General features: G+C 36.9%; 1 protein-coding gene across 3 annotated transcripts in view; it reads left to right on the top strand.

Annotated features, from left to right (window-relative positions):
* The window catches only part of dennd2b (DENN domain containing 2B), a 98,479-nt gene that overhangs the window by 15,652 nt on the left and 55,919 nt on the right, over window positions 1–26,908 (top strand). For 2 of the 3 annotated variants that reach the window (XM_056461475.1, XM_056461474.1), the window contains exons 2-3: window positions 20,492–20,587; window positions 24,294–25,544. In XM_056461475.1, the coding sequence (XP_056317450.1) occupies window positions 20,514–20,587; window positions 24,294–25,544 (1,325 nt within the window). In that variant the 5' untranslated portion in view covers window positions 20,492–20,513. Of the gene's footprint in view, window positions 1–20,488; window positions 20,588–24,293; window positions 25,545–26,908 lie in introns of all 3 variants that reach the window. The other variant, XM_056461476.1, reaches the window with a different exon arrangement.

The following is a 26,908-nucleotide window of genomic DNA, read 5'->3' as shown; positions in this document are numbered from 1 at the left end:
GTCAATTTAATAAACAGATAATATTTCTACTACATTTCTGCGAAATGTTATAATAAATCATTCAATTCAATGCTGAAAGCTGCAAAGCAGTCATCAATAACTAGATATAAAAAAATCTGCATCTCAAGAAAGAATGGACAAAAGAAAGGAAGAAAGTCTCACTTCTACCAATTTAATTCAATTCACCTTTATTGTATTGCGCTTTTACAATGTAGATTGTGTCAAAGCAGCTTCACATAAAAGATCAAAGTAAATTGAGATAGTGTAGTTCAGTTTTTAAAGTTTAAGTTCAGTTCAGTTTAGCTCAGTTCAGTGTGGTTTAATAATCACTACTGAGAGTTCCAAACACTGAAGAGCAAATCCAACGATGCGCAGCTCTACAGATCCCGAACCATGCAAGCTAGTGACAAACAGCGGCGAGGGAAAAAAATCAATTCGTTAAAGATTTTGGTTTCGGTCTGTGTCATTTTAAATGCAGTCTTGTATTGCGGCAATTTACATTTTCTGTGTTTGTGGAAAAAAGCAGGCGAGGCAACCGACCCAATATATGAGAGGGCAGAGCAGGATCCTCGCGATGACCACCTGCGCAATACCGTTCATGAGCTGCAATTTTAGTTTAACTAGGGTTGTCGCAATATCATTAATTAATCTTACATTATTATACCAGCTGAAGTATCATGATACCAAGTAGTATTGCGATACTGTAATTCATAGCTCAAATTATAAAGTAAATTATTAATTTTTTATAAAGTATAATTATAAAATTATAAACTGTCAGAAATACTATATTTATGTCATAATAGGCCTACTTGAATTAATTCATCATTTCCTTAAGGCCAAAACAGTATTATTTGCACCTCACTTCACCTAAAATTTATTTATTATTTTTGTTTATTTTGTAGATAACCGACCAAAAACAAAGTACATTAAAATAAGATACAAATTATACGAAATGAAAATTTGACAATTTTTTTTTTACATTTTTTCCAACAAAATAAGGGTATATGAAGTGGTCAAAGTTGTTTCAATGTTTCGTGTTGCTATTTTGGGAATTTCATCAATTTTTTTTATAGATATGTCTTATCAGGTAACAATCCAAAGTAATTCAAAATGTAACTTTGTGAGTGGTTCTTTTAAAGAGATTGTTGCGGTTGTTGTAGCTACTAAATCATATTAACAGGAACAGAAATAAACAGATTCAAATGTGCTTTTAACCTGAAGTGTTAGAAAACGTGCTATAGGCTACCATAAAAGGTGCCAATTCCACACAGTTTTACAACCTTTAAGGGCTCCACAGACTATTAAAATAAAAGAGTATAATGTTGCACAATCTTGTAAGCATTTTAGTGACTTTTCCACATGCAACATTATCTATTGTAGATAAACCAATAATGACGATACTACCGTTTACAAACTACAGTGGCACCGCTAGTATTTTGGAGCCATAGTATCGCGATACTACCATAGTACCAGTAACCGTGCAACCCTACCCTATTGTAGTCCTCTATTGTATATTGGTTGAATAGACACATCATTTTGTGTGAATACTTGTTTTGTTTATCCTCATAAAGTCAGTTATTTGCAACATAGGCTCCTTCTGAAATCGTAGCCCTATATACATTTCTGGAGATCACAAATTATGTAGCCAGAAGTACGTATGGCTTCATTTTGTTTTTAAAACGAATGCTATGGGGAGGTATGACGCTGTTCCTTTTCATGCTTACCAGCTGACCGCCTACGCTGTATGGACAGCTTTTCTGCTGTTACCAGTTTGTCCAGTTAGCTCGCCATGTACGTCCGCGGACTTGAGATGAAGACAGCGAAAAACGATTCCAGAAAGCAGGTAAGATAAAAACAAAAGCCAGATTATAAATAAACAAGTAAATAGCAATGTAAGATGCAGTGTAGCAGTGTGGTAAAATCTGAAAACATGGTAAAAATCAGATGAGGGCTTTTCTTTTTCTGGATTGCTTTTTAAAATTGTTGGTTGGGTTTAGGAAAGTTGGTAAGCTGCTCAATTGGTGCTTTTGAAAACACTATTGGTTGTGTTTAGGGAATGAGGAAGGTGGGTCAGTTGATTGATCATTCAGTTAGTCAGTCGACAACGCCCTCTGGTGGATTTACATGAGAAAAGCAGGCGAATGGGACGTATTTGGTGCTCTCCAGAAATGTACAGTTGAAGTCAGAATTATTAGCCCCCTTGATTTTTTTTGTCTTTTTTAAATATTTACCAAATGATGTTTAACAGAGCAAGGAAAATTTCACAGTGTTACTGATAATATTTTTTCTTCTGGAGAATTATTAGTCCCTTTTAGCTATATTTTTTTCTGATAGTCTACAGAACAAACCATCATTAAAAAATAACTTACCTAATTACCCTAACCCTAATCTATGCATAGTTTGTAAGTTAAAAGTTTCATCGAATTATTATTCAGTGCATTGAGGTATTATCTATCGGATAAAAAATAGCAGATCACATTTGTTTACATTGGGATTGCATGATAAAACGCATGTGATTGTCATGCGTGTTGTCAGTAAAACCAGTAGTGTAATCAGTAGTAAATCTCCAGCACGTGCATTCAAATGGAGCAGTGTTTACTATACAGTGTCATAGTTCACTGACAAGCTACACAACATATCGCATCGGATATAATCATGTGATATTCAGTTCGTAGATAGGCTAATCATTCTGTGATACTAACAGCTGTTGTCATAGTTTCTCAGTGAACTAAGACCCTTTATAGTAAATGCTGCTTAAGTGACATCTGAAAGCAATGTTTTTACTCCAAACTCATAACTTCAATCGAGTTCTTGAAATAAATTCTTCAATGAGATGATGTGGCGATTTACTAGTGATCACGAAAATGTGCTTCACTGACAAGATGTGCATGACAATCACAGTTTTTGATAAATCGGTTTATCCTGCAGTACTTTACATTTCTTTGCATTTGACAGCTTATGACAAGGACAGTTTTTTAAAAAACTGTTTTTTAAAACAACAACTTTAGATTAAGCAAATAACTACTACAATGCCAATATTCAGTAATGCAGATGAGCTTTAGCTTAAAAAGTGTATGCTACTGTATTTGCTGATGTGCGGCACTCATCTCCTGTCAGTGTGTAATATGAATTCTAATGAATTACATTGTTTAATCTCTTCATCGTGTTCCCTATATGGTACTCTAAATCTGCTGCTTGCCATAAACAACCATGTTTAATGTGTATACAGACCGATATCAGCAGATGCTTAAGCTTCTTTTTCTAGTGAAGGGCCTGAATGCTATTTTTATGTTTGATTAATCTATTACAGGTCCTGCTTGCAAGCCCTAACTGGAAAAGCTTACAATTCAGTTTACTTCATTACTATTTATATTACATTTATATTTATTTGTACTAGGCATGGGCCGGTATATGTTTCTGACGGTAGGATAACCTTGGATAAAATACCACGGTTTTGCGTTATCACGGTATTGTGATTACTGCTCTAAAATAAGTTCTTATAAAATTTCTAAGTAACAACAACAACAAAAGTTTTTCCACATTAAACACCATATATTTTATATTAGGAAACATTTATAATATTTTGGAACAGTAAACATGTCAAGCTAAATAGTTAAAATAAATAATTGACTTCTGCTTTCTTCCTTAGTTTTAAAAACACAGATTTCTTTACAACACAAAAAATACATGAAAATACTTTACATATACCTTAGGAACGGTATAACAGAGAATTTTAGCGGTTTTAAAACCTTGATTTTTTCAAATCACAGTAAACCTTGAAACCGGTTATCATCCCATGCCTAATTTGTACTGCTTATTTGATTTTAAATAGGATTAAAGCTATAGTCATTTTTGAAGCCTTTCATCTTATGTGCACAAGTATTTTGATTGACACAAGTCTACTTCTACTGTTCACGTCCAATGTGTTGTTTAATTTTCTGATGGAAATAAATAACTCAATGGTCAATGATCAGCAAAAAAATATCCCCTATCCATGGTGTCATGTTTATTGACATTAAATGAATCCCTCCCTGTAAGTTGAAGAATTCCTCTTCTTTCAGAAACTCTGATGTGTTGAATGTGCGCTTTGATGGACGGGGGGCAAATATTAGTGCATTCCTTTTGAATAGTGCGCTGCTCCGCTAGCCAGTTGACCTGTCGGCGCTGACAAGGCCGTGGCCCGGGTGGTCTCATCTTGAACCCTGAACATTCCTCACTGTGTCACTCACCCGAGGAAGCTGGTCAGATAGTGCTTGCTTGAACCACTGATAAAGCAGCTTACTTTTTAACCAAACACTGTTCAAGGACACATGGAACAAAGATGTTCTGTCTGCTGTTCCTGTAATTGCTAATGGAGAGGAGCTTGCTTTATGACTGTGGAGCTGTTTAGTAATGACGTCAATTTGTGGCTCATCCCAGAAGTCTAGTTCAACCCCCCTGGTGTTTTATAATGGGGTTTAAAATAGCTTTTATTGATTTAAGAGTAAAATAAGAAATAAAGAGACTTTCTCACTGGGTTTTGATAGTGTGCATGAACACAATCGGGTAATGCATGCAAGAAAATCTCAGAAGAATTTGTGAGCACTAATGTCTTTGTACTCATTTAAATTATAATGCCCAAAGTACACATAACAATTTATGTGCACTGTAATGTCTGTGTACAGTGCATGTGATGTGAATTTTGACATTAGAGCAGAATAAATGTACTGTACAACATGCACCCATATAGCTTACACATGTAAAGTTCTAGATAAAACAAGATACATAAGTACTATTAAAGAGCCCCTATTATGGGTTTTTGAAAATGACCTTCCATGCAGTGTGTAACACATCTCTAAGTGAAGTGAAATATGCGGTTAAGGCTTAAATCTGAAAGTGTGCCGTGTAAAAAAACGATTGAATCATGTATAAAAGAGTCGACTCAGTGTGGTTCAAATGAATTGCCGATTTAACGAGTCTTTAGCCGTGTCGGCGTGACGTCGATACGGAACTCAAGCCCCGCCCATTTGTTGCGCGAGCAGACCCAGGAAAATTTAAACCCCTGGCCCCGCCCACAAACACTGTAAAGGAAAAAAAAAACAAACGCTGTCTCCACGCTGCTTGAACTGTATCGGGTTAACTCTTCATATTCTCATATCACATCTAAAACCACGTTGAAAACTCAGCGCGTGCCACTTTCTTTACGGATTCAAATGCATTTGTGAGCTTGCGATCCACTGCCGTTTGTCATTGCTATGGCCACCATCAGCTGTTCCGGCATGCAGCGTTCAAGTTTCAAATTAGTTCAGTTTTTGCCACTGTGTGGATTAATACTGAACGTGTGTCATGGTTAAGAATAGAGAAGTATGCTGGTGTTTAACTGCATTGCTTTAATGCACTCTTGCATTGGGCTCACACATACACTCTGCACTCTGACTACTTCAATGTTGATAACCCGTTGTGGGTATTTCTTTCTGTCTCACGCTGTCTGCGTCAATCAACCAAATTAGGTAAAAATAAATGCATATTATAAGACAATGAATGTGTTTTTTTGACCTTGCATGCATATCAGACTGCTGTTGGAGACCCCCAAAACCAAAATATGACCTTTTTAATGCATAATAGGGGCTCTTTAAATGAAGGAACAGATGTTGTGTTACACAGTGTAGCAAGTGAGCTGGAAAGCACGCAAATGAAAAAGACATAAATAGCACTATGATTTAGTCATAATGGATGCATTTTGGTACAATGCTAAATGTTTGATGTTCGCATGTTCGATCAGAAAATGGAGAGTAGGTGGTCTTTTATGGCTATTTGAATGCATTGAAACACTGTGTTTATTCTATGAAATAACCAACACAATCTCACGGCAATTCGTAACTTTTAGATTTACTGGTTAATTCGTAACAATTTAGTATGATTTGCTTATCCCCAATGACGGTTGGGTGACATGCCTTCTTTTTAAAAATTATACAGTTTTGTATGACTGAACTCTAAACTGACAAAACGTAAAATACTAATGTTTCCTGTGAGAACAGGCTGGAAATAACGTAGTCTGTTAAAAAAAAAGGTTTTTGAAAATTAAAAAGCTCAAAATTGTTCATCTATCTTCTTATTTACACATATTTAGTGTCATTCATTTTTAGTCACACTGATGAAAAATGACTGACATAATCTTAATAGCAGATTTAAATGGAGCCACAGAGGTTGATTCAGCAACCATATTTACAATTTGCAGCCAAGATCCATGTTCAGATTTATTTCAGTAAGGTCATTTCATACTGAGCATGGTGCAATTAAAGTGAGGTAAATCACTAATGAACTTTGATTTCACACCGATGTTAAAATATCTGAAAAGCTGCACACAAGGTGACATTGACCACAAAAATGCTCATCACTCATCCCGATCTTCTCTTTTTATTCTTATGTGTTTTTTTTTTTCCATTTTCTTTAATCTTGTTCACTAGGTTGCAATAAATCACAACAAAATCAAAATCATGAATCAGCAAAAGTTGCATTTGTCATGCACATCTTGTCAGGAAGGCATGGTTGTGTAATTAGTAGTATTTTACATGCAAAGGACAGAGGGCACTCTTATGCTGAATCTCCAAATAAGCCTCTAAGAAAACAAAAGCAAAACATGAAAACTCTATAGCGGTTGCTGAATAAACAGAAGATTTAACTACTTTCATTGGTTCATTTGGTTCAATAATAAACACAACTATGGCCATAAATGGTTTATCTGAGTTGATACTAAAGTATGTAATAACCAAGTTACAAGTTTTAATAACATTGCATTATTATGCTATAATGTAGCATTATTAACACATTAACAACAATTGTTTTAGCGTTCATTAACATAGTTTTTTTATTATTTTCAAATTATTATTATTTTAAAAATTATTACATATGTTGTGGAAATACATTAGTGAATCTTATGAAGTGATGTTTCCCATGCTCAAGTGTGTAGTGAGTAGTGAACACTGTTTAGGAACCTGGTAATTCTGAACACAGTTCACACATAAAGCTCTCATCTATCGAGCTGGTTATCTCAGAGCAGTGTGGTGCAAGGACAGGAATTGAGAACTACTAATATAATGCTCACTTTATTATCACTAAATGCACTGACAGTGGCACATATCTTTGGTTTTACATTAAATTTGATTACATTAGCGATTAAGTTAAGGTTTACAAGATATTTTTTACTATTAAGAAGTAAAGGGAGTTCTGCTATAAAATAACACCTCAGTTGTGTTATTGCACTTTTATTCAAATAGCAAAACTTTTAAAATGAGAGTGTACAATGTATTACTTTTGAATTCATTGCTGAATTTTGTATATTTGATTATTCACCATTATTTCATCTAATTTTCAATTAGTGAGCATCACTTGTATTTTACTAAAGTAAAGGTTTCAATTTTCTATTGCTTGCTGAAGATACCTGCAAAGGTGTAAAGATTTCTAGCAAGACAAAGTTCATAAAAGGTAAAGCAGCAGATTCTAATTGTGCGTGTTGGGAGTTTAAAAGGGTTTTATAGTTGGTCAAAACTGACCCCTAAGACAATAGATTGTATCCTACAGCCATCACGAAAATATAAAAATAGAAAATAGTTAATGTTTTTGTAATGTTTGGGTCATTTTAGGAAAAAAGTAATCAAAATTCAAGATAAAATATATATTTTGTTTGTTTTTCTGCTGTTTAAATGGTCATTTTTACCCTTTAGTCAACAGGAGACCAAGGATTTTAATTCGAAGGATTTAGTTTCATCTATTTATCAATAAACATAAAGCATTTATTGTATTTACAGCATATTCGGTCTGAATTCTTATGGTTATGTGGTTTTTTGTCTGTCTCTGAGAAATGGGAGCAGCTCTTGGTCTTCCTGTTGTAGATCAATATCTGAGAGAAAGAGATGATTGTTTCTCACTGAAATGGTGCCACTGTGTAGATGAAAGAGTCACATGGGTACTGAGTCCTGAGCATATTAAACATGGAAACTGGAGGAATGAATCAAAATGATGAATGTTTAACTGTGGCGGTTTTTAGTAAGAAAGCTAAAATAAATATGACTGTTGTTTCCTGTGAAAGTGATATGTCATATTGCTTATGTATGCTGGTATTATGAGTTCATGGATTCAGTAATTACATTTAATGTTTCAGTAATACATTGTTGGAACGAACCCTGTTTCTTTGCAGTCATGCATGCAGAGCAGAGTGATGTGGAACAGCATCTTCAATAAGCAGACTGTCAATCACACTTTCCAACCCCCCCCCCCCCCCCCCCCCCCCAACCCCCCCCCCACCCAGTATTTCTTGACATAAGCAGGTTATGCTTCCCAGTCAGTTTGCAAGTCATAACTTGTTCTTATTTTAGAGAAATCACTTTTACTCTTCTGAAATGCATCAACAATTCTGTATCAAAAACCTTTCAGTATCATTAGTTTAATGTACTGTATTGTAAATAAATCAGGTGAATCAGCTCTGCAGTCTCTGTGATAGGGATGTTGCTTCAATAATGTTATATTTTTCCATGTTCAGCAGACTTTATTTTTACAGCTGTTCAGCTTTCAACAGCTCAGTTAAAATATTCTGTCTAGTTTGGGAAAAAAAGAGGTTCCGGAAAGCTTAAGCCTCCCATGTCATAGAAGAGAAAATATTAGCATTTTCAGATATGTTCGGCCATAATTTTTATCTTTCTTTTGCAGCTTAAAAGTCTTTTGTTACAAAATGACAACAACCATTTTGATGTGTTTAATTGTTGTCTTATTGTTATGAAGAAGTTAAACGTAACTGTTAGTCAGATAACCTTTAAAAATGAAATCATTTATTTCATTGCCTAACCAGAGAGATAATTAAATTTGCAACCCAGACCCATTCTGATTACATACCCCTATATACATTTCTGGAGAGAGCAAAATACATCCCAGGAGCTACATTTTTTGCAGTTTTTGTTTTCACGAATCCACCAGAGGCCGCTGTGTATGCTTTTTCAGATCTCAAATTTCTCTCGTGAGTGCCATACATGCCTGCTCTTCTCACTTAAATCCACCAGAGGCTGCTGTCGACTGACTAACTGACTGACTGACCAATCGATTGATCCCCCTACCCCCCTTCCTTAAACCCAACCAATAGTGTTTTAAAAAGCACAGATTGACCTGCCCACCCACTTCCTTTAAACTTCTAGTGTTTTGAAAAGTAATCCAGAAAAAGAAAAACCTTTTCTTTTATTTTTACCAAGTTTTCAGATTTTACCACATTCTCACCCTGTTATTTACTTGATTATTTTATTTTTGGGCTTTTGTTTTTGTCTTACCTGCGTTCTGGAACCATTCTTCCCCAGACTCGAACCCTGTCGTCACGGTCAACTCCTCTCTGCATCTCAAGTCCGCCAATGTATGTGTTGAGCTAACTCGACAAACTGGTAACATTGGGAAAGCCGTCCATATGGTGCCTCGTAGTGTTCATTTTAAAGACGAAATGCAGCCATACGTAAATTTGGGTACATAATTTGCGAACCCCAGAAACGTATATAGGGCAACGTTTTCAGAATGAGTCTATGTTGTAAATTTTTTGGAAAGAATATTTGGTAGCTTTTTGTTGGTATTATATTTTGAAATGTTCTGATCATTTAAAATGACTGTTTTTTTATTTTAATATTTCAAAATACAATTTATTGATGGCCAAGCCTCTATTTCAATCTTCATTAGCTATGTTTCCATCCAACAATTTTTCTGTGCATTTTGGTTTTGGATATGTGCATGAAAAATCGGTTGATGGAAATGCAAAGATGCGCATACATTTAGAAAATGTGCATAAAGACTTATGCGCATACCTTAGTAGGATAAACTTTTCGTTATGAGATCATGTGATGATTAAAAAAATGTATGTGAATGGACAAACCAGCAGGCTGACCACATTGTAAAACATCTGCAATGTTGCTTTGTTCACTTTAAAATACTTTAAGCATTTCAATATTAGTGTTATTATATTATTATAATCACCTCCAGATCTGTCAAGAGCATCTGTGCTCCACGTCTCAAGCCTTCAAACACTACCACGTGTTCATTGCATGTCGGCATTTGTCTTCTTAGGCACTGTCACGATCACCAGCTATCTAATCCTCATAGATCGCTAGAGAAGATTCACATTCACACAAACTAAAGTCCTCCCTCCATACGGACTACAAGACCTGTCCTGCACCACACACTCACACCTGTTCCAAGCCTCCTTTGATTAGACTCACACAGCTGATGCTGCTTATGTACTGATTCCACTACACAAATATACGGCTCACTTTGACACTGTCATTGCTTAGTCTTGTTTGGTTAAAACCCTGTAACATTACAAAGCCTTCCCTGGTATAGCTTCCACGTGTTTGGACCCTTGCTTTGTTTTATCATTTACCCTGTCTACCGCCTGTACTGACCATTTGCCTGTTACCTGACAACGCCTCTGAATTGCCTTGTTTGTACCCATTTGCGTCTGTTTTTGATCCTTTCCTTTCTGACCACGATTGTTAATAAAACTTTCTTAAGCATCCTCACTCCTTTGTCACTCGTCTTCCTTATGGTTATAGGCATAAATTCTCCTACCGCAGCAAATTCAAATTCTTAATTTTGATATTTGGTGCTAGTTAATCTGGTAGTGATGATTTTGTTCTCTTTGACTCCTTGGATGATAACGCTGCTTTAAGGCTCGGACACACCAGGATGCTTTTCGTTTGCATTTATCGTCAGTGTTTTTCGAGGCCTTTTTCCGGATTCAAACCCAAGTGATTTTCACTGGCCGTCGAGCAGAAGAGTATGCAAAATCACTTCTTGATGTTAGATGGCGCTACACAACTTTAAGTTTCTGACACCTGCTTGTAACACAGAAGAAGACAGAAATTTGACACGTTGTTAAAGTTACTGGCGATTCGAACAAGCATGGATGGATCACGTAGCAGCACCAGCTCTAGCAACGAAGAAATGATTATTGTTCACCAGAGCAATAAGCAGCTCCACATTCATATCGCCTCTAGGCATGTTCTTGAATGTACGCTCGCATTGACAGTTTTGCAGTTGAGCAAGTGCCGTTAACTGTAACTTCAGCAGCTCCGTGCACATGAACAAAAGTGCCAATCTGATTAGTGGAGAAGGTTTTGACAACCAATGTTGACAACCAAAACAAAAAAGACAAGCATGAGGCGTTTCTTAAAAAATGCCACTTTAACGCCTGACGTTTTGCGCGTTGGTGTGCACAATCACATTGGCGCCCTTTATTTAGCCACGAGGCATTAAACGTCGACAGAAAACACAAGCAAAAAGCATCCTGGTGTGCACGGACCTTTATTCGCATGTCTTTTTTGCGATTATTTAATTAGTATTTTTGGATGGAAACATAGCTATTGTTGCAGGATTATTCAAAACATTCTATTATGTTTATTAGATTCTCAAACATTTTGTACTTTATTAGCAATATTGAAAATATTAATGCTTCTTAAAGTATTTATGAAAATCTTAATAATTCATTTATTTCTTTTTTATGCATAGGAAGTTCAATTGAACAGTGTTTATTAAAAGACATTTTAAATAGGCTTTTTGACTGAATTTTACAGTCACTTTACTGTCCTTTTGAAATAAATGTATTGATTTCTTTAACAAACAAATTTTATTACAGCATTCATTGTGTTTAATTGTACGTTCACAGCCAGTTTAGTGGTATTATAGCAAAAGACACCACTGGTAAATCATCAAGAGCGAACATTTGCTGTGTGTCTAAATACGAGCAGATAGAAGGCCCTGCAGTTAGCTTGAAAATGAAGATGCGTGTTTTTTGCAGTCCTCTGAAACAGGAAATGGCTGACAGAAAGAATGCCGTCTTTCCCCTCATCTGTCTCTGTTGGGCTTTCAGCTCTGCTTCTGGTTGGCTGATTACTTCATACAAAAACTTCCTGTAAACAAGCCCCCCCAATGCGCAAAGTTACACCCAGCCCCCCCCCCCCACCTCTCTGCATTTGAGCGCTTGTAATATTGACCTCCTTATAAACCATACACAAGTGAAGGCATGCCAAAATGGGAGGTGTTCCTTCGACATGTGGAAGATGAATTTTTCCCACTTCTGTCTCTGAAGAGGCCCTTTAATTTGACAGGAGGAAGTGGCAAGTGGGATGCACATGGCGTTGTGGTCGTGAGGGGCGGCTAATTAGGATGTCTCTGGGTGTGAAGACAGTTTTGCAGTGGTTGCGGCGGCGTGAAAAGCTTGTGATTGTGGCGAGGAGGAGAACATAGTCTGAGATTATAGTTGGAAAATTAGGGATTCAATGTGGTGGCATTACATGGAAAGTCAGGTAGTCTGTTTGCATCTAATTGAAAGATTTTTTTTCATTAGTCGATGGGTTAGCTTAAACCAAAATGGAAAGTTTTCATTATATACTTATGCTCATATTGGAAATGCGTTCATCTTTGGAACTTAAAAGGATAATACACCAAAAATTAAATATTCTGTCCACATTTATGCAGTAATAAAATAGATTAGTTTATCTAAGTCATCTCAAGAGACACAATCATGTTATATGCTACGTCCAGCAAGCTTTTACAAGTCTGATACAAGATCTTTCAATTTTTGAAGTCCAAGTCTACTGATCATAATCTACTGACTACTGCGATTGTTTTCTTTTTCTGCACTCTACAGTTAGGTCCATAAATATTTGGACATCGAGACAATTCTAACATTTGTGGCTCTATACACCAACACAATCGATTTAAAATGAAGATGTGCTTTAACTGCAGACTGTTAGCTTTAATTTGAGGGTTTTTATATCCAAATCAGGGAAATGCTGTAGGAATTAAAACAATTTGCATATCTGCCTCCACTTGTTAAGGGCCCAAAAATAATTGGACAGAATAATAATCATAAATCAAACTTTCACTTTTTAATATTTGGTTGCAAATCCTTTGCAGTCAATTACAGCCTGAAACCTAGAACTCATACTCTACGTTCACACTGCAGCCAAATGTGGCCCGAATCTGATTTTTTTGCCCACATGTGACTCAGGTAATGATAGTGTGAATAGCCCAAACTGCATGGAATCTGATCTTTTCAGGTCAGATCTTTGCCCCTTTCATATGTAGTCTTAAATCAGACACAGATCTGATGTTTTGCAATGTGGTTATGTCGGATTTCATGTGACTTTTACATAAACTTTAAGCGACATTCGTCATCATTCTGTGCTGCAAACATCCTCTACTCCTCAGCAGCATGGTAGAATAGCACACATGGCAATTACTTCACCACAGAAAGTTGGTTGTTCATTTTGAAAAAGATTTTGGAGGCAAAACTGGTGCTTGTTAATGACTGAGGCACGGGTTGATCGCGAAGGTGAAGTGCGTCGTGCGTGTTGCGGATAGGGGATCCGTGTGCAAAGCAGGGTGAACTTTCTCTCCGAGAGAAGAAAGGGCTGATGCTCGAGCACCCAAACCCCACTTCTGTACATGTCTACTGTTTATAACGAAGTAAAATGAAATAACTCTGCAAGCGGAGATAAAGCAACTCCGCCTTCACAGTTCAGTCTGCGGCTGCTCATTAACCCTTGATGAGTTCACTAAAGCGGTGGTCAAACAAACGCGCACCGCGGTCGTCATAAATCACAAATGATCAGTGTTTTCAATCACAAGTGACTTATTTTAGATTTCAAATGCCGAAATACACATTAGTTATAGCAGAACAATCATTTACAGTTCATGAAATACACCACGGTTGTCTGTGAAAAGGGCAATAATCATATAAGCATGATCCGACAACGTGCTTACTTCGTGCAGTATCACGTGTGCATAATTAGACATTTTGTGCTGCCTGTAACTGTACTTTGCGCATGCGGGTCAGTTTAGGACCATGATTCGTGAAGAGCCATGCATCAGAGCTGAGAAAAAATCAGATTTGAGCACTAAGCCTGGTAGTGTGAACGTAGCCATACATCACCAGATGCTGGGTTTCATTCCTGGTGGTGCTCTGCCAGGCCTCTATAGAAACTGTTTTCAGTTCCTGCTTGTTCTTGGGGCATTTTCCCTTCCGTTTTGTCTTCAGCAAGTGAAATGTAAGCTCAATCGGATTCAGGTCAGGTGATTGACTTGGCCATTGTATACCATTCCAGTTCATTCCCTTCAAAGCTCTTAGGTTGCTTTTGCAGTATATGCTTTGGGTCATTCTCCATCTGCACTGTGAAGCGTCGTCCAATGAGTTCTGAAGCATTTGGCTTAATATGAGCAGAAAATATTATAGTATAAACATTCAGAATTCATCCTGCAGCTTTTGTCAGCAGTCACATCATCATGCATGTTCTCCCCGTTTTGGCGTGGGTTTCTTCTGGGTGCTCCGGTTTTCCCCACAGTCCAAAGACATGCGCTATAGGTGAATTGAATAAACGTAGTGTGTAAATGGGTGTGGGTGTTTCCCAGTAATGGGTTGTGGCTGGAAAGACATTCACAGTGTAAAACATATGCTGTATAAGTTAGCGGTTCATTCCGCTGTGGCGTCCCCTGATAAATAAGGGACTAAGCCGAAGGAAAATTAATGAATGTAGGATTGAATGAATATTGTGATATTAATATAATCTAACCAGGGGTGCAATTTGGAAACATTTTATGAATTTACATCAAGCGGGATGATCAAGTCTTTTTCCATGTATTGTATCTGGATAAAATATAATAAATTACAAGCAAAAATAAATAAATACACAGCTTTATGGATTTCTGGGGAGTCTAACAGTATTCAAGTAAAGAAATTAAACAGTAGAATGTAGAATAACATGGTCATCATTGTATAAATAATTCAATAATAATAATATTTAATAATATCTGTATATTTTAATGTTTAATAAATAATCTAATCCTGCAATGTAACTATTGCAGATACACACATTGCGATATCGATGCTCAAACAATATATTGTTCAATGAATCGATCATAAATCATAGTAGATTAAAGATATGTTAAATAATCAGTGTTTCATGGTTTTCTGAGGAGTCTTCAAGTAAGTAATGAAACAGTAACAGTATTCAAGTAATGAAAATAAAAAACCAAATGTAAAATAACACTATAGTCTTCATTGTATAAATACTACAATAAAAGTGGTACAATTGCTTGTGCCTGAATGTTTACATAGTCACAGGTCTCAAAAACATGCAAACAAAAAACTTTCACTTCATTATAGTTAAAATCTGCAGTGACTCTAAATCTCATGTGTTCTAAACTGTGACTCCTGGTCAACTATAATTCTAAACTCAACATTGAAGATCTTCCGATCTTGCCTGATGATTGTGGTTTAACGGCATAAAACGGCATCAATTTGCCACTAGTTTTAGTTGTGATGTATCTCCTAAGGGCCTGTTCTCACCCAATGATAAGTATGATAATTATGCTCCAAGAATTGACCACTGAAGTTCTAAGAATTGCACTGCAAGTCCAATCCAAACAGCTTTTAACAAATGCTTAGTGGCAAACGTTATGGTTTGTTGCTATAATTGGTCAGATTACCTATCAAACTGTTACCTATCAGTCCCCACATAGGGTCATTTTAGACATATGTCTACATATAAAACATTGATAATCGAACAGGGTTTACTACATTCATATTTTACCACAGCAGCTCAAACATGCTAGCTTAAATCACAAGAGTCTGTGAGGTATTTTTGGCCGTCAAGCTTGTATGGTTGAACTTCAGTTTACGCTGTTTTTTGTTTATATGTGAATTGTAAGCTAAAATTAAATCTGATAGTTGTATATAGGGATCATGTGTCTTTAAAACAGATGGATTGAAATACTTGATCAAAATGATTTTAGAAATCTCTGTTTATGAACATTTTGAAGCATCAGATATTTGGGTGAAGAGACTTTCAGTAGAGGGACAAAACTCTCAGATTTGATTGGAATATCTTTGTCTGGATTTTTCTGAAGACAAAAACAAATGTTCAAGAGTTTTAAGGGAAATGAAGCTGGGTAAATGATGATAGGTGTTTCATTTTGAAGTAAGCTAAGCTTAATCAACAGCATTTGTTTATTACCACAAAAGATAATCTGTCCCTTGTTTCTTTAAAAAAAGGCACTTACAATGGTGATAATTAAGGCTTAAATGTCCCCTGAAATAAATGAAAATGTTTTTTTTAGATGTCAGAATCAGTATGTAAGTTTTAAGGATGTCTAGTAATAAGCTAGTGTGCTCCAAAATGAGCATTTAGAAGATAGAAACCTGATACTAACATCCAAAGCTTGCAGTTTGTCACTTTCAACTATGAATCAAGGCTTTTTTTGACATCACCTCATTCTTCAGTTTCTCATTAAATCTTCTGACCACTCAAATGCTCTCTAGTATCCGACATGTCCACTCTCACTGGCAGAGCTGTGATTAAAAACGAAACACTATTTATATGTTTTTTTTATAAAAGGGAGGGGCTACTATATGTCCCGCTCTGTCGGTCTCTTATAGTTATAATTACGCCACATTTAAATGCATATTTCAAAGCATAAGGATAAATCAAAGCAAAAGGATAAGTCACCCAATAATGAAAATAGTGTCATCTTTTATGCATTAATAAAATACATCTGTTTATCCAAGTCATCTCAAAACACACAATCACTTTATAAGTTACGTCCAGCAAGCTTTTACAAGTCTGATACAAAATCACTTACACAACTTTTGAAGTCCACTGATCCTAATCTACTGACTGTAAGGTTTGTTTGTTGCTAATATTAAGTTAGTGATGTTCTTCCTAAGGGCTCTTTCACACCCAGTGATAAGTATAATGATGCTCCAAGATTTGGCCACTGAAATTCTAAGAATTACACTGCATGTTTGATCCAAGCAGCTTTTAATAAATTGTTAATTTACTAACTTTATGCTTAATTTGTTTTTTTTGTAACTACAATTGGCCAGATTATCTTTCGTTCAAACTCCCAGTCCCCACAGAGTCATTTTGTGCATATGTTTGCATTTAAAACATTGATAATTGTTAATAGAACTTAAAATAACAGAACCTTTAAAATACATTCTAATTTAGTCTACAATATATATTTTTATAGAAACATTTACATTAATTCTTCTGTTAAACTTGTCTAAGGGTGTTGTCATGGCACTGAAACAGAATGCTACCTACATAGTACTTAGGTACTTAGGAATAGTGCCTAAAAATTTTAAGAGGAACACTTTTGTACTTTTTAGGTACTAATATGTACCCTTGAGGTATTAATATGGACCTTTTAGGTACAAAATTGTACCTTTCGAAAAGATACAACCCCAGTGACAGCTCGCGTACCTTTATTTCTGAGAGTGTAGGTTGAACTTAAATTGTATTTAGCCCTGTATATACATTCAATTGATTTTGGGATATTAAACTAGAAATACATTTGAAAATCATTCAAGGGACTTGCTGTGCAAAGCATGGCCTTTTAAACCTGATTTACTACTTCAGCTGACAAAATGAAAAAGCAGCCACCCATTTCTCAACAACCAACCTGAGTGAGTTCCCATGTGCCCAAAGCTCCCAAACCACAACTCCCCGACCCAGCTTGTAAAACTAATATCTGTCGTTAAGCAGGGTCTTTTTTTAGTCCTTAGGTGCAAATGTTCATGGGAAAAAGCAATCACTATTTAATGAGCCAAGAGACTCGCTCAGCTCTGTTAATCTTGGCTACTCTATTCAAACAGACGTTCATACAAACACACTCCAAACATTTCTTCATAGACGTAAGGCATTTGGCATGACTCTCTGACTCTACAAACAGATTTTTTAAGAACCTCTCTTATGCTAACAGGCCATGTAAACCTGCTCTGTAATTACCTTCAGCTCTTAGTGCTGCTGTTCATTTGACTGCACATTTTGGGATTGTTGAAATCAATTCACAATTTAATGTTGCTATTATTAGTGGTGCTTGGCAGGAAGAACTATTATTATTACTTAAACGTGGGGGTCAGACATAAAAAATACTAAAGCTAATATTTGCTTCTCATTTTTTACCAGGGGGGGTCTAGTTTATTTTATTCATCTGGTGGTTATTAGGTCCAAACATTCTGAATGTTAAAGCAGTGGATGCGTATTTTTTTACTTGGAGCAGTTAGCAACTAACCATAACTTCCTAGTAACTGCATAGCATTGTGCTAAAAATCAATTAAAATCAATGGCCTGTTAACAACTGTAATACTACGTAAGCAACTTTTCCATTAGTATACTCAAAATCCTTTTATGAAAGATTTGTGTGGTGATTTGTTATTACATATATCTCAAACAAGATTTATTACCTGCATCTAAAACCACAAACCTGCTCATTTCGTAAGGCATGCAAGGCCTGTCAATGTCAAATGTGTGTGTGTTTTTGTGAGTGCCAGAGATTTGTTTGCACAACAGGGATGATGGGACTTTCATAGAGATCAGGGTCCATATTTGTTGTGTTTTGACTCCTATTTGCCATTCAGGCAGGGGTTAATTTAAGAGTTCGTTTTGAGGACCAACGTCTATATATAATGTTGTGTGTCATGTCTAAACCATTTTTTTGTTTGTTTTTCTCATAATTACTAGATGGAATTTTTTTTACCAATATGTTTATTAGATTGTTCATTGATTATGTTTCCAGGTCAAATTGAAATACTGATACATTTAATTCATCTAATGTTGTCTATAGAGATAGTCTTTGCACCAGTGTTGGTGGTGACACACTACACGTAATGTGAGTTACGTAATAATATTACTTTTCTAAGTAACGAGTAAAGTAACGCATTACTTTAAAAAATTGAGTAATAGTATTTGAGTTACTCTTTAAAAAATCTAAATCAAGTTCGAGTTACTTTTTAAATGAATTAATTAGCTTTTTAAAATAATTTGCTGAATTAAAATGAGTGTAATCACGTTTATTCACACTCAATGAGAGAATGAGCTCCTTGCGGGAACAGACAGAAACCAAGATGGCAAAGCCTTACATTTCTGTGATGGAAGTAATCTCATTAATTACACATTGAAGAAATGGAGATTGTCTCAATGGGCAGTGATTTTACTGAACTAATAAGACACAAATACAAAAGTAGCAAACACATTACTTTCCACTTTCATTAATCTGTATATACGGCATGTATAGCAACAGGTTCTCAGAATGTAACATTATTCTAATCTTTTTTTTATTAGTTTTTTAAAGGTAAATAAAGGTGTAGGTTAAACAGTGCGCCGTTAAATGCAGAGCTCCACTATTTAAAAAAAGAAAAATACCCTGCAAGTTCTGAAAGAGATCAAGCCTCAGGCAGGTATGAAAAACTCAAAAGTAACCTAAAAGTAATGTAACTTATTACTTTCCATAAAAAGTAACTAAGAAACACAAGTAGTTACTTTTCTGGGGAGTAACTCATTATTATAAGGCATTACTTTCAAAAGTAACTTTCCCCAACACTGGTTGGCATAATGGTAGTCTCAAGTAGCAAGACTGACGACAGAAAGTCTGGACTTTATCTCAGCTTTCACTGGCCAAATGAACACCTAAAATGCCACCTGACCAACCTATAAAGGAACCTATGAGAATTGTAGGAATGAGCTAATATGGACATTTTGGCTGAAACCAATAACTATTTATATTTTAAGATTTGCTCTTCAGTGTTTGGACTTTCACCAGTGAAATTTAAACCACACTGAACTGAACTAAACTGAACTTCAACTCTGAAAACCGGACTGACACTAGGGCTGGGCCGATAAATGATATTATATCGAATCCCTGTAAAATTTATGTCAATAACAATGATAAGCACTGTACTTTTTATACTCTATATTGATTTCAGAGCCAATCACACAGCAGAAATGTGCAACAATGGGAATCTAAAAGTGTTGTGATGTTAGAGATAGAGCCACCGAACATTTATCAGCCAAAAATATGTTATGCCATTTAATGGACAATCTAATTTTTGTGGCTTCGGTCATTGTTGGGGTACTTTTTTAAATCTGGAAGCATTAGCAACTCATATCGAAATATATATCGTTATAGTTAAATATGTAAAATAATTATCAAGATTGCAGTTTTGCCAGCCCTAACCAGACACAGTTTCAATTTACTATAACTTCTTTGTTAAGCTGCTTTGACATCTTCTACATTTTAAAATCACTATATAAATAAACATGAATTGAACTGAATTGAATATATTTGGAGGCTGATAAAAGATATATAGGCTGAGAAATAAAAATCTTGTATATTCAGAAATCAGTTCTAATCAGTTTGTTGTATGGCAACAGGAAAATGCAAAGTGGATGTTTACAATAAGAGACCATTGTGTATGTTAATTTACTGCTTGGATTTTCCATCTACATGCCTATTCCATTACCATAACATACTTTTGTAATGTTTGTAAAGATGTCACAGTTAGTAAAGACAATGGCTTTCGTTTCCCATGAAGCTGTTTAGCCTCATGATGTTTTTGTTTCCAGGTTAAATCAAAGCTTGCTTGCTTACTTGAATGATCATGATAAACTTATCTTCTTCTTACTAAAATAAATGTTTTTTTAAGCAGGTGAGGAGGCTGTCAGAGGGAGATGACTGCCAACAAGAGCTCCAAAACTGCACCAAGAGCAGGAGCGGCTAAAGGTCCACAGGAAAACTCAGACAGGTGAGAGTCATAGTGATGAGTCAGCAGCCTTTCTCCATTGTTTGTGCTATTTCAGTTTGTTTTACAGGAAGCTATTGTGACCACTGTGGCAAAACAGCAACAATACATGAAGTTACCACCAGTTGATGTAATTCCCAAAGGCGCTTTCACAACAACGATAACTACACTGATAACTTTCTAAGAATTGGCCAAACCACAAGTCTAACTATCTGGTCATAGTGGAATAAAATCACTGGAATCAGTTACAGAGTACATTCTTTTTTCAAACTGATGAACATTAAGAGTCAATTAGAATCTATCAACTTTATAGTGCTTAGACATACAAAGCAGTAGGTGACATAAGCAGTGTAATAGTTACAATATTAACATTCTTATTAATATGTGCTGTATTTGACATCTCTGTATATTGTAGGTTTTATATTTAGAAAATAATGATTCATCATGTAAATATTTGAAAGGCAACTGATAACAAAAGTTTTATCCATAATCGAGGAGTAGTTGAAACAGATAATTGAGTTCAACAGTGCTTCATAGGCCAAACGGTTGTATACAAAGCTAAAGTAAACATCCTGGTTATGAGAAAAAGCCAGGAAGTTGATTAGAAACGAGGCTTTGTTCTATTTGCGGCCTTTGCTTAACTGTGGAGCCTTGCAGTTGCTATCAGAACAAGTGAAGAACGAGCAGTCTTTGAAGAGCGAGTGGAGTTACTTTCATAATTACCTACGAACACTCTCTGATGTCAGAGATATTTACCAAAGGAAATTGTGATTTATTCGAAGCAGTGTGGGGGGAAAATGATGGCATAGTTTGTGCTAGCCTCTTTTCCTAGACATGGATATTACGGCTTCAGCTGTAAATCACAAGAAAAAGGAGAGTGCTGAAGAAGCAGATTTATGTCAGATGAGGGTGGCGGTAGGTAGGCCTTGCTCTGAGTATATGGCCTTTTTATAGCAAAGATAATAGCTGAAAAAATAACTCAATCATAGATGAAATATCCACATTTTTGTGGGGGAGAACCCACTGGCTCTGGGCTTGACATATTTCTTTTGATGTGTGTTTCTGGAACCTCATAGTTTCACCATCCTGGCCCGGCTCTCAAACAGGAAATGGCCTGTGGTTGACATTGCCCTCAAGACCCAGGAGGAGCCAAACCAGCTCTGGCATCCTATTAGGTCCATGTGTGGCCAGACCAGCTGGCTTCCCCAGAGCTGGCCCTGTTTTTACTGGCCCTGTCCGGCCTCTTAGAGAACCTCCTCAGACCACAGACACAAACTCACAGTGGACTCAATGAAAGAATTTCCAAACTGATGTTTGCTTTTTGTGAAAAGGATTTACCGTGAGCCTAATAGTGCAGTTATAGAAACAAGCATTCATGCTCTGTTGGAGAGGTGGTCCAGGCAGTTGTGGAGGTATTTTTAGACATACAGTGTTAGTCTATAGAAAGCACGCGAACAAAGATTATAGAAGTTTCATTGTGCCATAAATACCAGCCTTGTAGCAAAGATTGTCCTTCTAAACAATATCCTCCGTCTCCTTTTGACAGATTTGGCATCTGTTCATCCCTTTCCTTTGATTATCTAGGATTAGATCGTTGTTCACAAGTCAAGGATCTTTTGTAAAGGCTGAAGCTTTGACATATGATATATTAGTCTGTCTCAAGTATGACATTTTTCTGTCACCGTTTTATGCTAAGAGACTTATAGCTCTGTCTTTAGAGGATGTACTGTACCTATTTCTTTATTTCCCTTCTGATCAGTTCTTTTGTGTACATGATTTTGAGTAGTTGCAAGACTATACGTTTAGTTAAAGGTGCAGTAGGTGACTGTCTTCAGAAACATTTTTTGTTGTGCTGGTTGCATACTTGTGCATACTTGTCTTCCTTATTAAATTGTAGATTGTAATGTAGACTTTAGCCCCTTTCACACATACAGACATTTCCGGAAAATTAATGGCAATTTTTCGCAAAGGTCTGCATGTGTGAACAGGGCATTTTTGAAAATACTGGTAAATTTGTTCCAGCAATTTTCCGGAAAGAGAAGTTGTAACATCACTGGTAATTTGCTGGAATGCTGCGCTGTGTGAACGCAGAAGGAAAATTGCCAGAAAGAGCACGTTCACCCTTAGAACACGCTCTTTCCGGCAGTTTTACTTCTGACGTGAGACATCTACTCCAGCCAATCAGAACATTCAGACGCATTCACATCTGCGCTGTTTATGAAAATAAAAGCATTTGAATATTTTTCCAGACACATTTAGCTGCTAGATGTTAGTCAGATAATGTTTCTATGTTCCTTCTTAATGCCAACTGTGTCAAAAATTATCGATAAAATGCTTATGATACACCGCTGTTTGTTTACTTTCAAGCTCTGCTTCAGTTGTTTCACACTTGTGCACGTGAAGCAGCCGGTGAGCGCCAGCACACATAGATATGTACATTTCGACACGCGAAAGTGTTCCTTTATATGTTTTTATCAAAGTTGTTCACAATACTTATCCATCCACAGAGTTTGTAATGTAGTTACATGTTTCCAAATACAAGCGCAGCCGTGTAGAGGCCGTCTCAGGTTAATGATGTCAGAATTTAACCTGTATTTTAGAATGGATGTGTGAATAGTCCTTTCCGGAAAAATTCCTGAACATCCGTGCCTTTGTGAAAAGTGCTTTTTTTTTTTAAATTACCGGTAAAGTAGTTCCAGAAATTGTCCATGTATTTACCGGTATCACTGTGTGAAAGAGGCTTTCACAGCTATTTCTGATGATGCCATTATGGTTAATTGCTTGTTTGAGTGAAACTGGAAAAAGGTTTAATACAGGCAACCAATATAATTGGTCTACTTGTAATATGGTGCTTTTGTGAATGTGAGGGTACTGACTGTACATATTTGCATGCAAAACCTGCAAGGCTGCAAATAGTAATTCTCTTAGCTTTTTCTTGGGAAGGGCATTATGATGAGGTTTTTAGTTGACCTGTCCCAACCTGCACCCTGGATCATACTCTTGGCCTCTTCCCAGCTTGCACTTGTTATTCTAACCACCGCTGTGACATCAGATCCGCCTACCTCAGTTTCACTGAGGTGTGGGCGAAGTCGAGTTTTTAAAAACTTCATGAGTAGCATTTCATTTAGAGGTGCAAGAGAAAGTGTTTGTGTGTGTCTGAGAAGACTGAAATGAGGTCAGCAGAGTCTTTAATATTATTTCTCAGCAGTGAGCAGCGTCTGTATGCTGAGTGAATGGTGCGCTTGGTGATGATGAGCAGGCTGAAGTTGACATGTAGGCAAAAAGAAAGAGTTGCTACAGAGGACACACTGCTAAGAGAAAAAGCTAACAGTTAGTAAGGGTGAGTTCATCGAGGAGGGGCGGGGGGCTAATCAATATACAGTATATGGAACAATCTATGTATTATTTTATTCTATTTGTGTTGGCTTGATGTGGTTGGCTCTTATGGTGCCAAATTTGTTCCTGATTGCTTTTGTTCTTTTCCATATCTTGCATACATGAACTCAACATTTCTTTTATCTAAAAGCCTGTTGCATTACAACTAGGTATGTTGTTGCTTGTCATATTGACTTGTCTTTATTTGAACCCCTTTTGTAGTAACCTTTTTTGATTAGTGTTTTTATTCACAGTAACAGCATGAGACAAATGACATTTTGCCAAGCACAAGCACAAGGGTTTCTTACACTTTGCTCATTTACTTTGGTTTTAGGTGTCAATCTGTGTCCCCACCACCAATTCTTACTACTGGAAAAGAGCCAGTTTCCTCTCACCTCAGTGGCAGCGAGGATACCAGTCAGCAAGGAAAGTACGGTAAAGCTGATGCTAAACTCTGGACTCAAAAGAACTGGAGCTGTAAGACTGCCAGCTTGAGAAGTGGTGCCTCACTCTCCAGTGACTTTGAATGTCAAAGCAGGCTCACAAAATCTAGGAGCATTAGCTGTCTGGACAAGAGGCTCACCATCCTTAAGCCACCAAGTGGTGAAAGGCAGGATCAGAAGGAGAATCAGCCGCAGCAGGCCCCCCCTATTGGGGATGGATTCAATACTGGACTGCTCAGCTTAAGTACTACTTCAGTAGGACCTTCCAAGCTTGGGCACAAGCGCACTCTCTCACTCAGTCATACGGGGACGTGCACCTCATCAATCGCCATACGCAAAAAGATCTCGGAATGGGAGGGTCGGAAGGAGGCTTTGTCTAGGATGAGCCTTTGCCTTGAGAAGAGGCCTGGAGGTGGGAGTGAGGGTTGCCCAAGCCTGCTCTCCTCACCCTGCAGTGAGAAGACCTTTGACTTCAAGGGGGTCAGGAGGATGAGCACGGCATTTTCTGAGTGCTCCTACCCCGAGACTGAGGAAGATGAGCACACATCAGATCGTGAAGCTCCTGTAAGGTTCCAGAAGAGGTCTTCAAAGACAGAGTCCTCAGGGATTTTCCTCCGCACGTTCTCGGCACGCAAGGAGACCTCAGCCGTGCTCAGCCGCATTCAAAAAATTGAACAAGCCTTGAAGGAAAGTCCTACTTCATCCCCACCACAGTATCTTAGCAATTGCTATGGCCTTGACAAGTCAAGACAGAAGTCTTTTAACATCAGTGGGACAGAGGACTTGGATAGCACTTGTGGCAGCAAGCGGAGTAGCATCTGCTCTGTAGCAACTGAACCTGACGTTTCTCCAGGGTCTGATAGACTGTTCAAGCTCAAGCAAAGATTCAGCATCAGCTCCACCAGGTCAGAGAGCCCAGAAATCCCTTCTGCACAGGACTCTCCTGGAATTACAGTGAACCCTTTGCCCAAACCCAAACGAACATTTGAGTATGATGCGAACCGGAATCACAAAAGATTGCTGTCTGGTAATGGATTACCTCCCACAACTGAATCTCCACCTCCACTTCCTTCCACTCCAGCACCTGCTATAATGACAAATTCCAAGACTGATGAGAGTAAGCTTAAGAAGACTCTAGACAGGTGAGAAACATGAATCTTTTTCACATTGTATGATTGGCAGTTCTGGTTATAGTGGTTTGATTGGTAAACTAATTCAAAGAAAGAAACATTCAATCATGTAGCAGGTAAACAAGTCGAGTGATTTGCTTAAGGTAACAATGTTAATGGATCATGGCTTGCTCTGTATTCAAATTTGATTTAGGGAGATATTTCACATTAATGTTTAGAATAATGAACTCAATCTATGTTAATCCAAACTGAAGACTAGACAGATATTTTTTTTGCTAAAAGAGAAAAAAGCATGTCATCTGCTACAAAAATGACTGAGGAACAACGAATTATTTTAGTCCACTTAGTCGGTTTCGCCATGATCAAGAGATCATTTATTTTTCTTGGATAACGACGTGTATAAAGCTTGTCTCAAGAATGTTGAATAGAATAAGGACCACAGGCCAAGCATTTGTTTTGTTGATATAGCTCTGGACTTTGAATTATTGGCTTTTGTTTCTGACTGCATAGTCTCTCACAGTGAATTGGCCTCTTCAGTTTCACAGATTCTTATGTTACAAATCAAGTAAGCAAAATGAAATTTCTTGTCAGGCATTTGACGGCAAGCAGAGATCAACATGGAGATGCTAGTTTTTTTCAGAGTTTCATAATTTTACCATATTAGGAGAATTTGTTGCTATGTCAAATGTTATACAATTACACAGCCTGGTTCTGTATATGACACGCAGTATCTTTTTACATCATATTGAGATTGAACCGGACACTGTTGAAACAGGCAATGTTTATAAATAATTTCTGATCTAAATTTAGATCAGAAGTCCAAAAATATCATCAGTAGCAATAACTTCAGCTGTAACATAAAACACAATTGAGTTCATTTTTAGAAACCCAGCCGTGATATGAAAGAATACAGCAAGCGAAATGTTTTGGAAGTTCAAAGACCTTAGAGACGTTGCTTTATCTTCTCTTTAAGTTGATATAAAACTGCTTCTTGGTTCTGCTTTTTTCTTCTGAGGGCCCTCATGTTGTTTATAGCTCATATTCCTCGTGGCCTTTGGAATGATCTTTGGCGTATGGATTGTTTAGCCCAGTTACTGGTTATGGTAAGCTGCCAGTTTCTTGTGATGGAGAACCTCATGCGCTGGAGCATTTCTGCTGTTGAGCCCTTGAGCCCATGTTTGACATTCCTGTGGCTGGTCCAGAGACGACCATTTAGAAAATATAGGCAAGAATTTGGATTGTGTCATGTTAAAGTGCCAATTTAGGGTTTCAACCTTCTTCTAAGATTTACAATCATGTTTTTTGTGTATATTTTTTCATACAAACACAACCAAATACAAATAAGATATTACCTTCCTATCTGAGGTGAGAACCTC

Source organism: Danio aesculapii, chromosome 7 (genome assembly GCF_903798145.1).
Source record: "Danio aesculapii chromosome 7, fDanAes4.1, whole genome shotgun sequence".
NCBI lineage: Eukaryota > Metazoa > Chordata > Actinopteri > Cypriniformes > Danionidae > Danio > Danio aesculapii.
The sequence above is the reverse complement of the archived record's forward strand: the minus strand, read 5'-3'. Positions and strand labels throughout refer to the sequence as shown.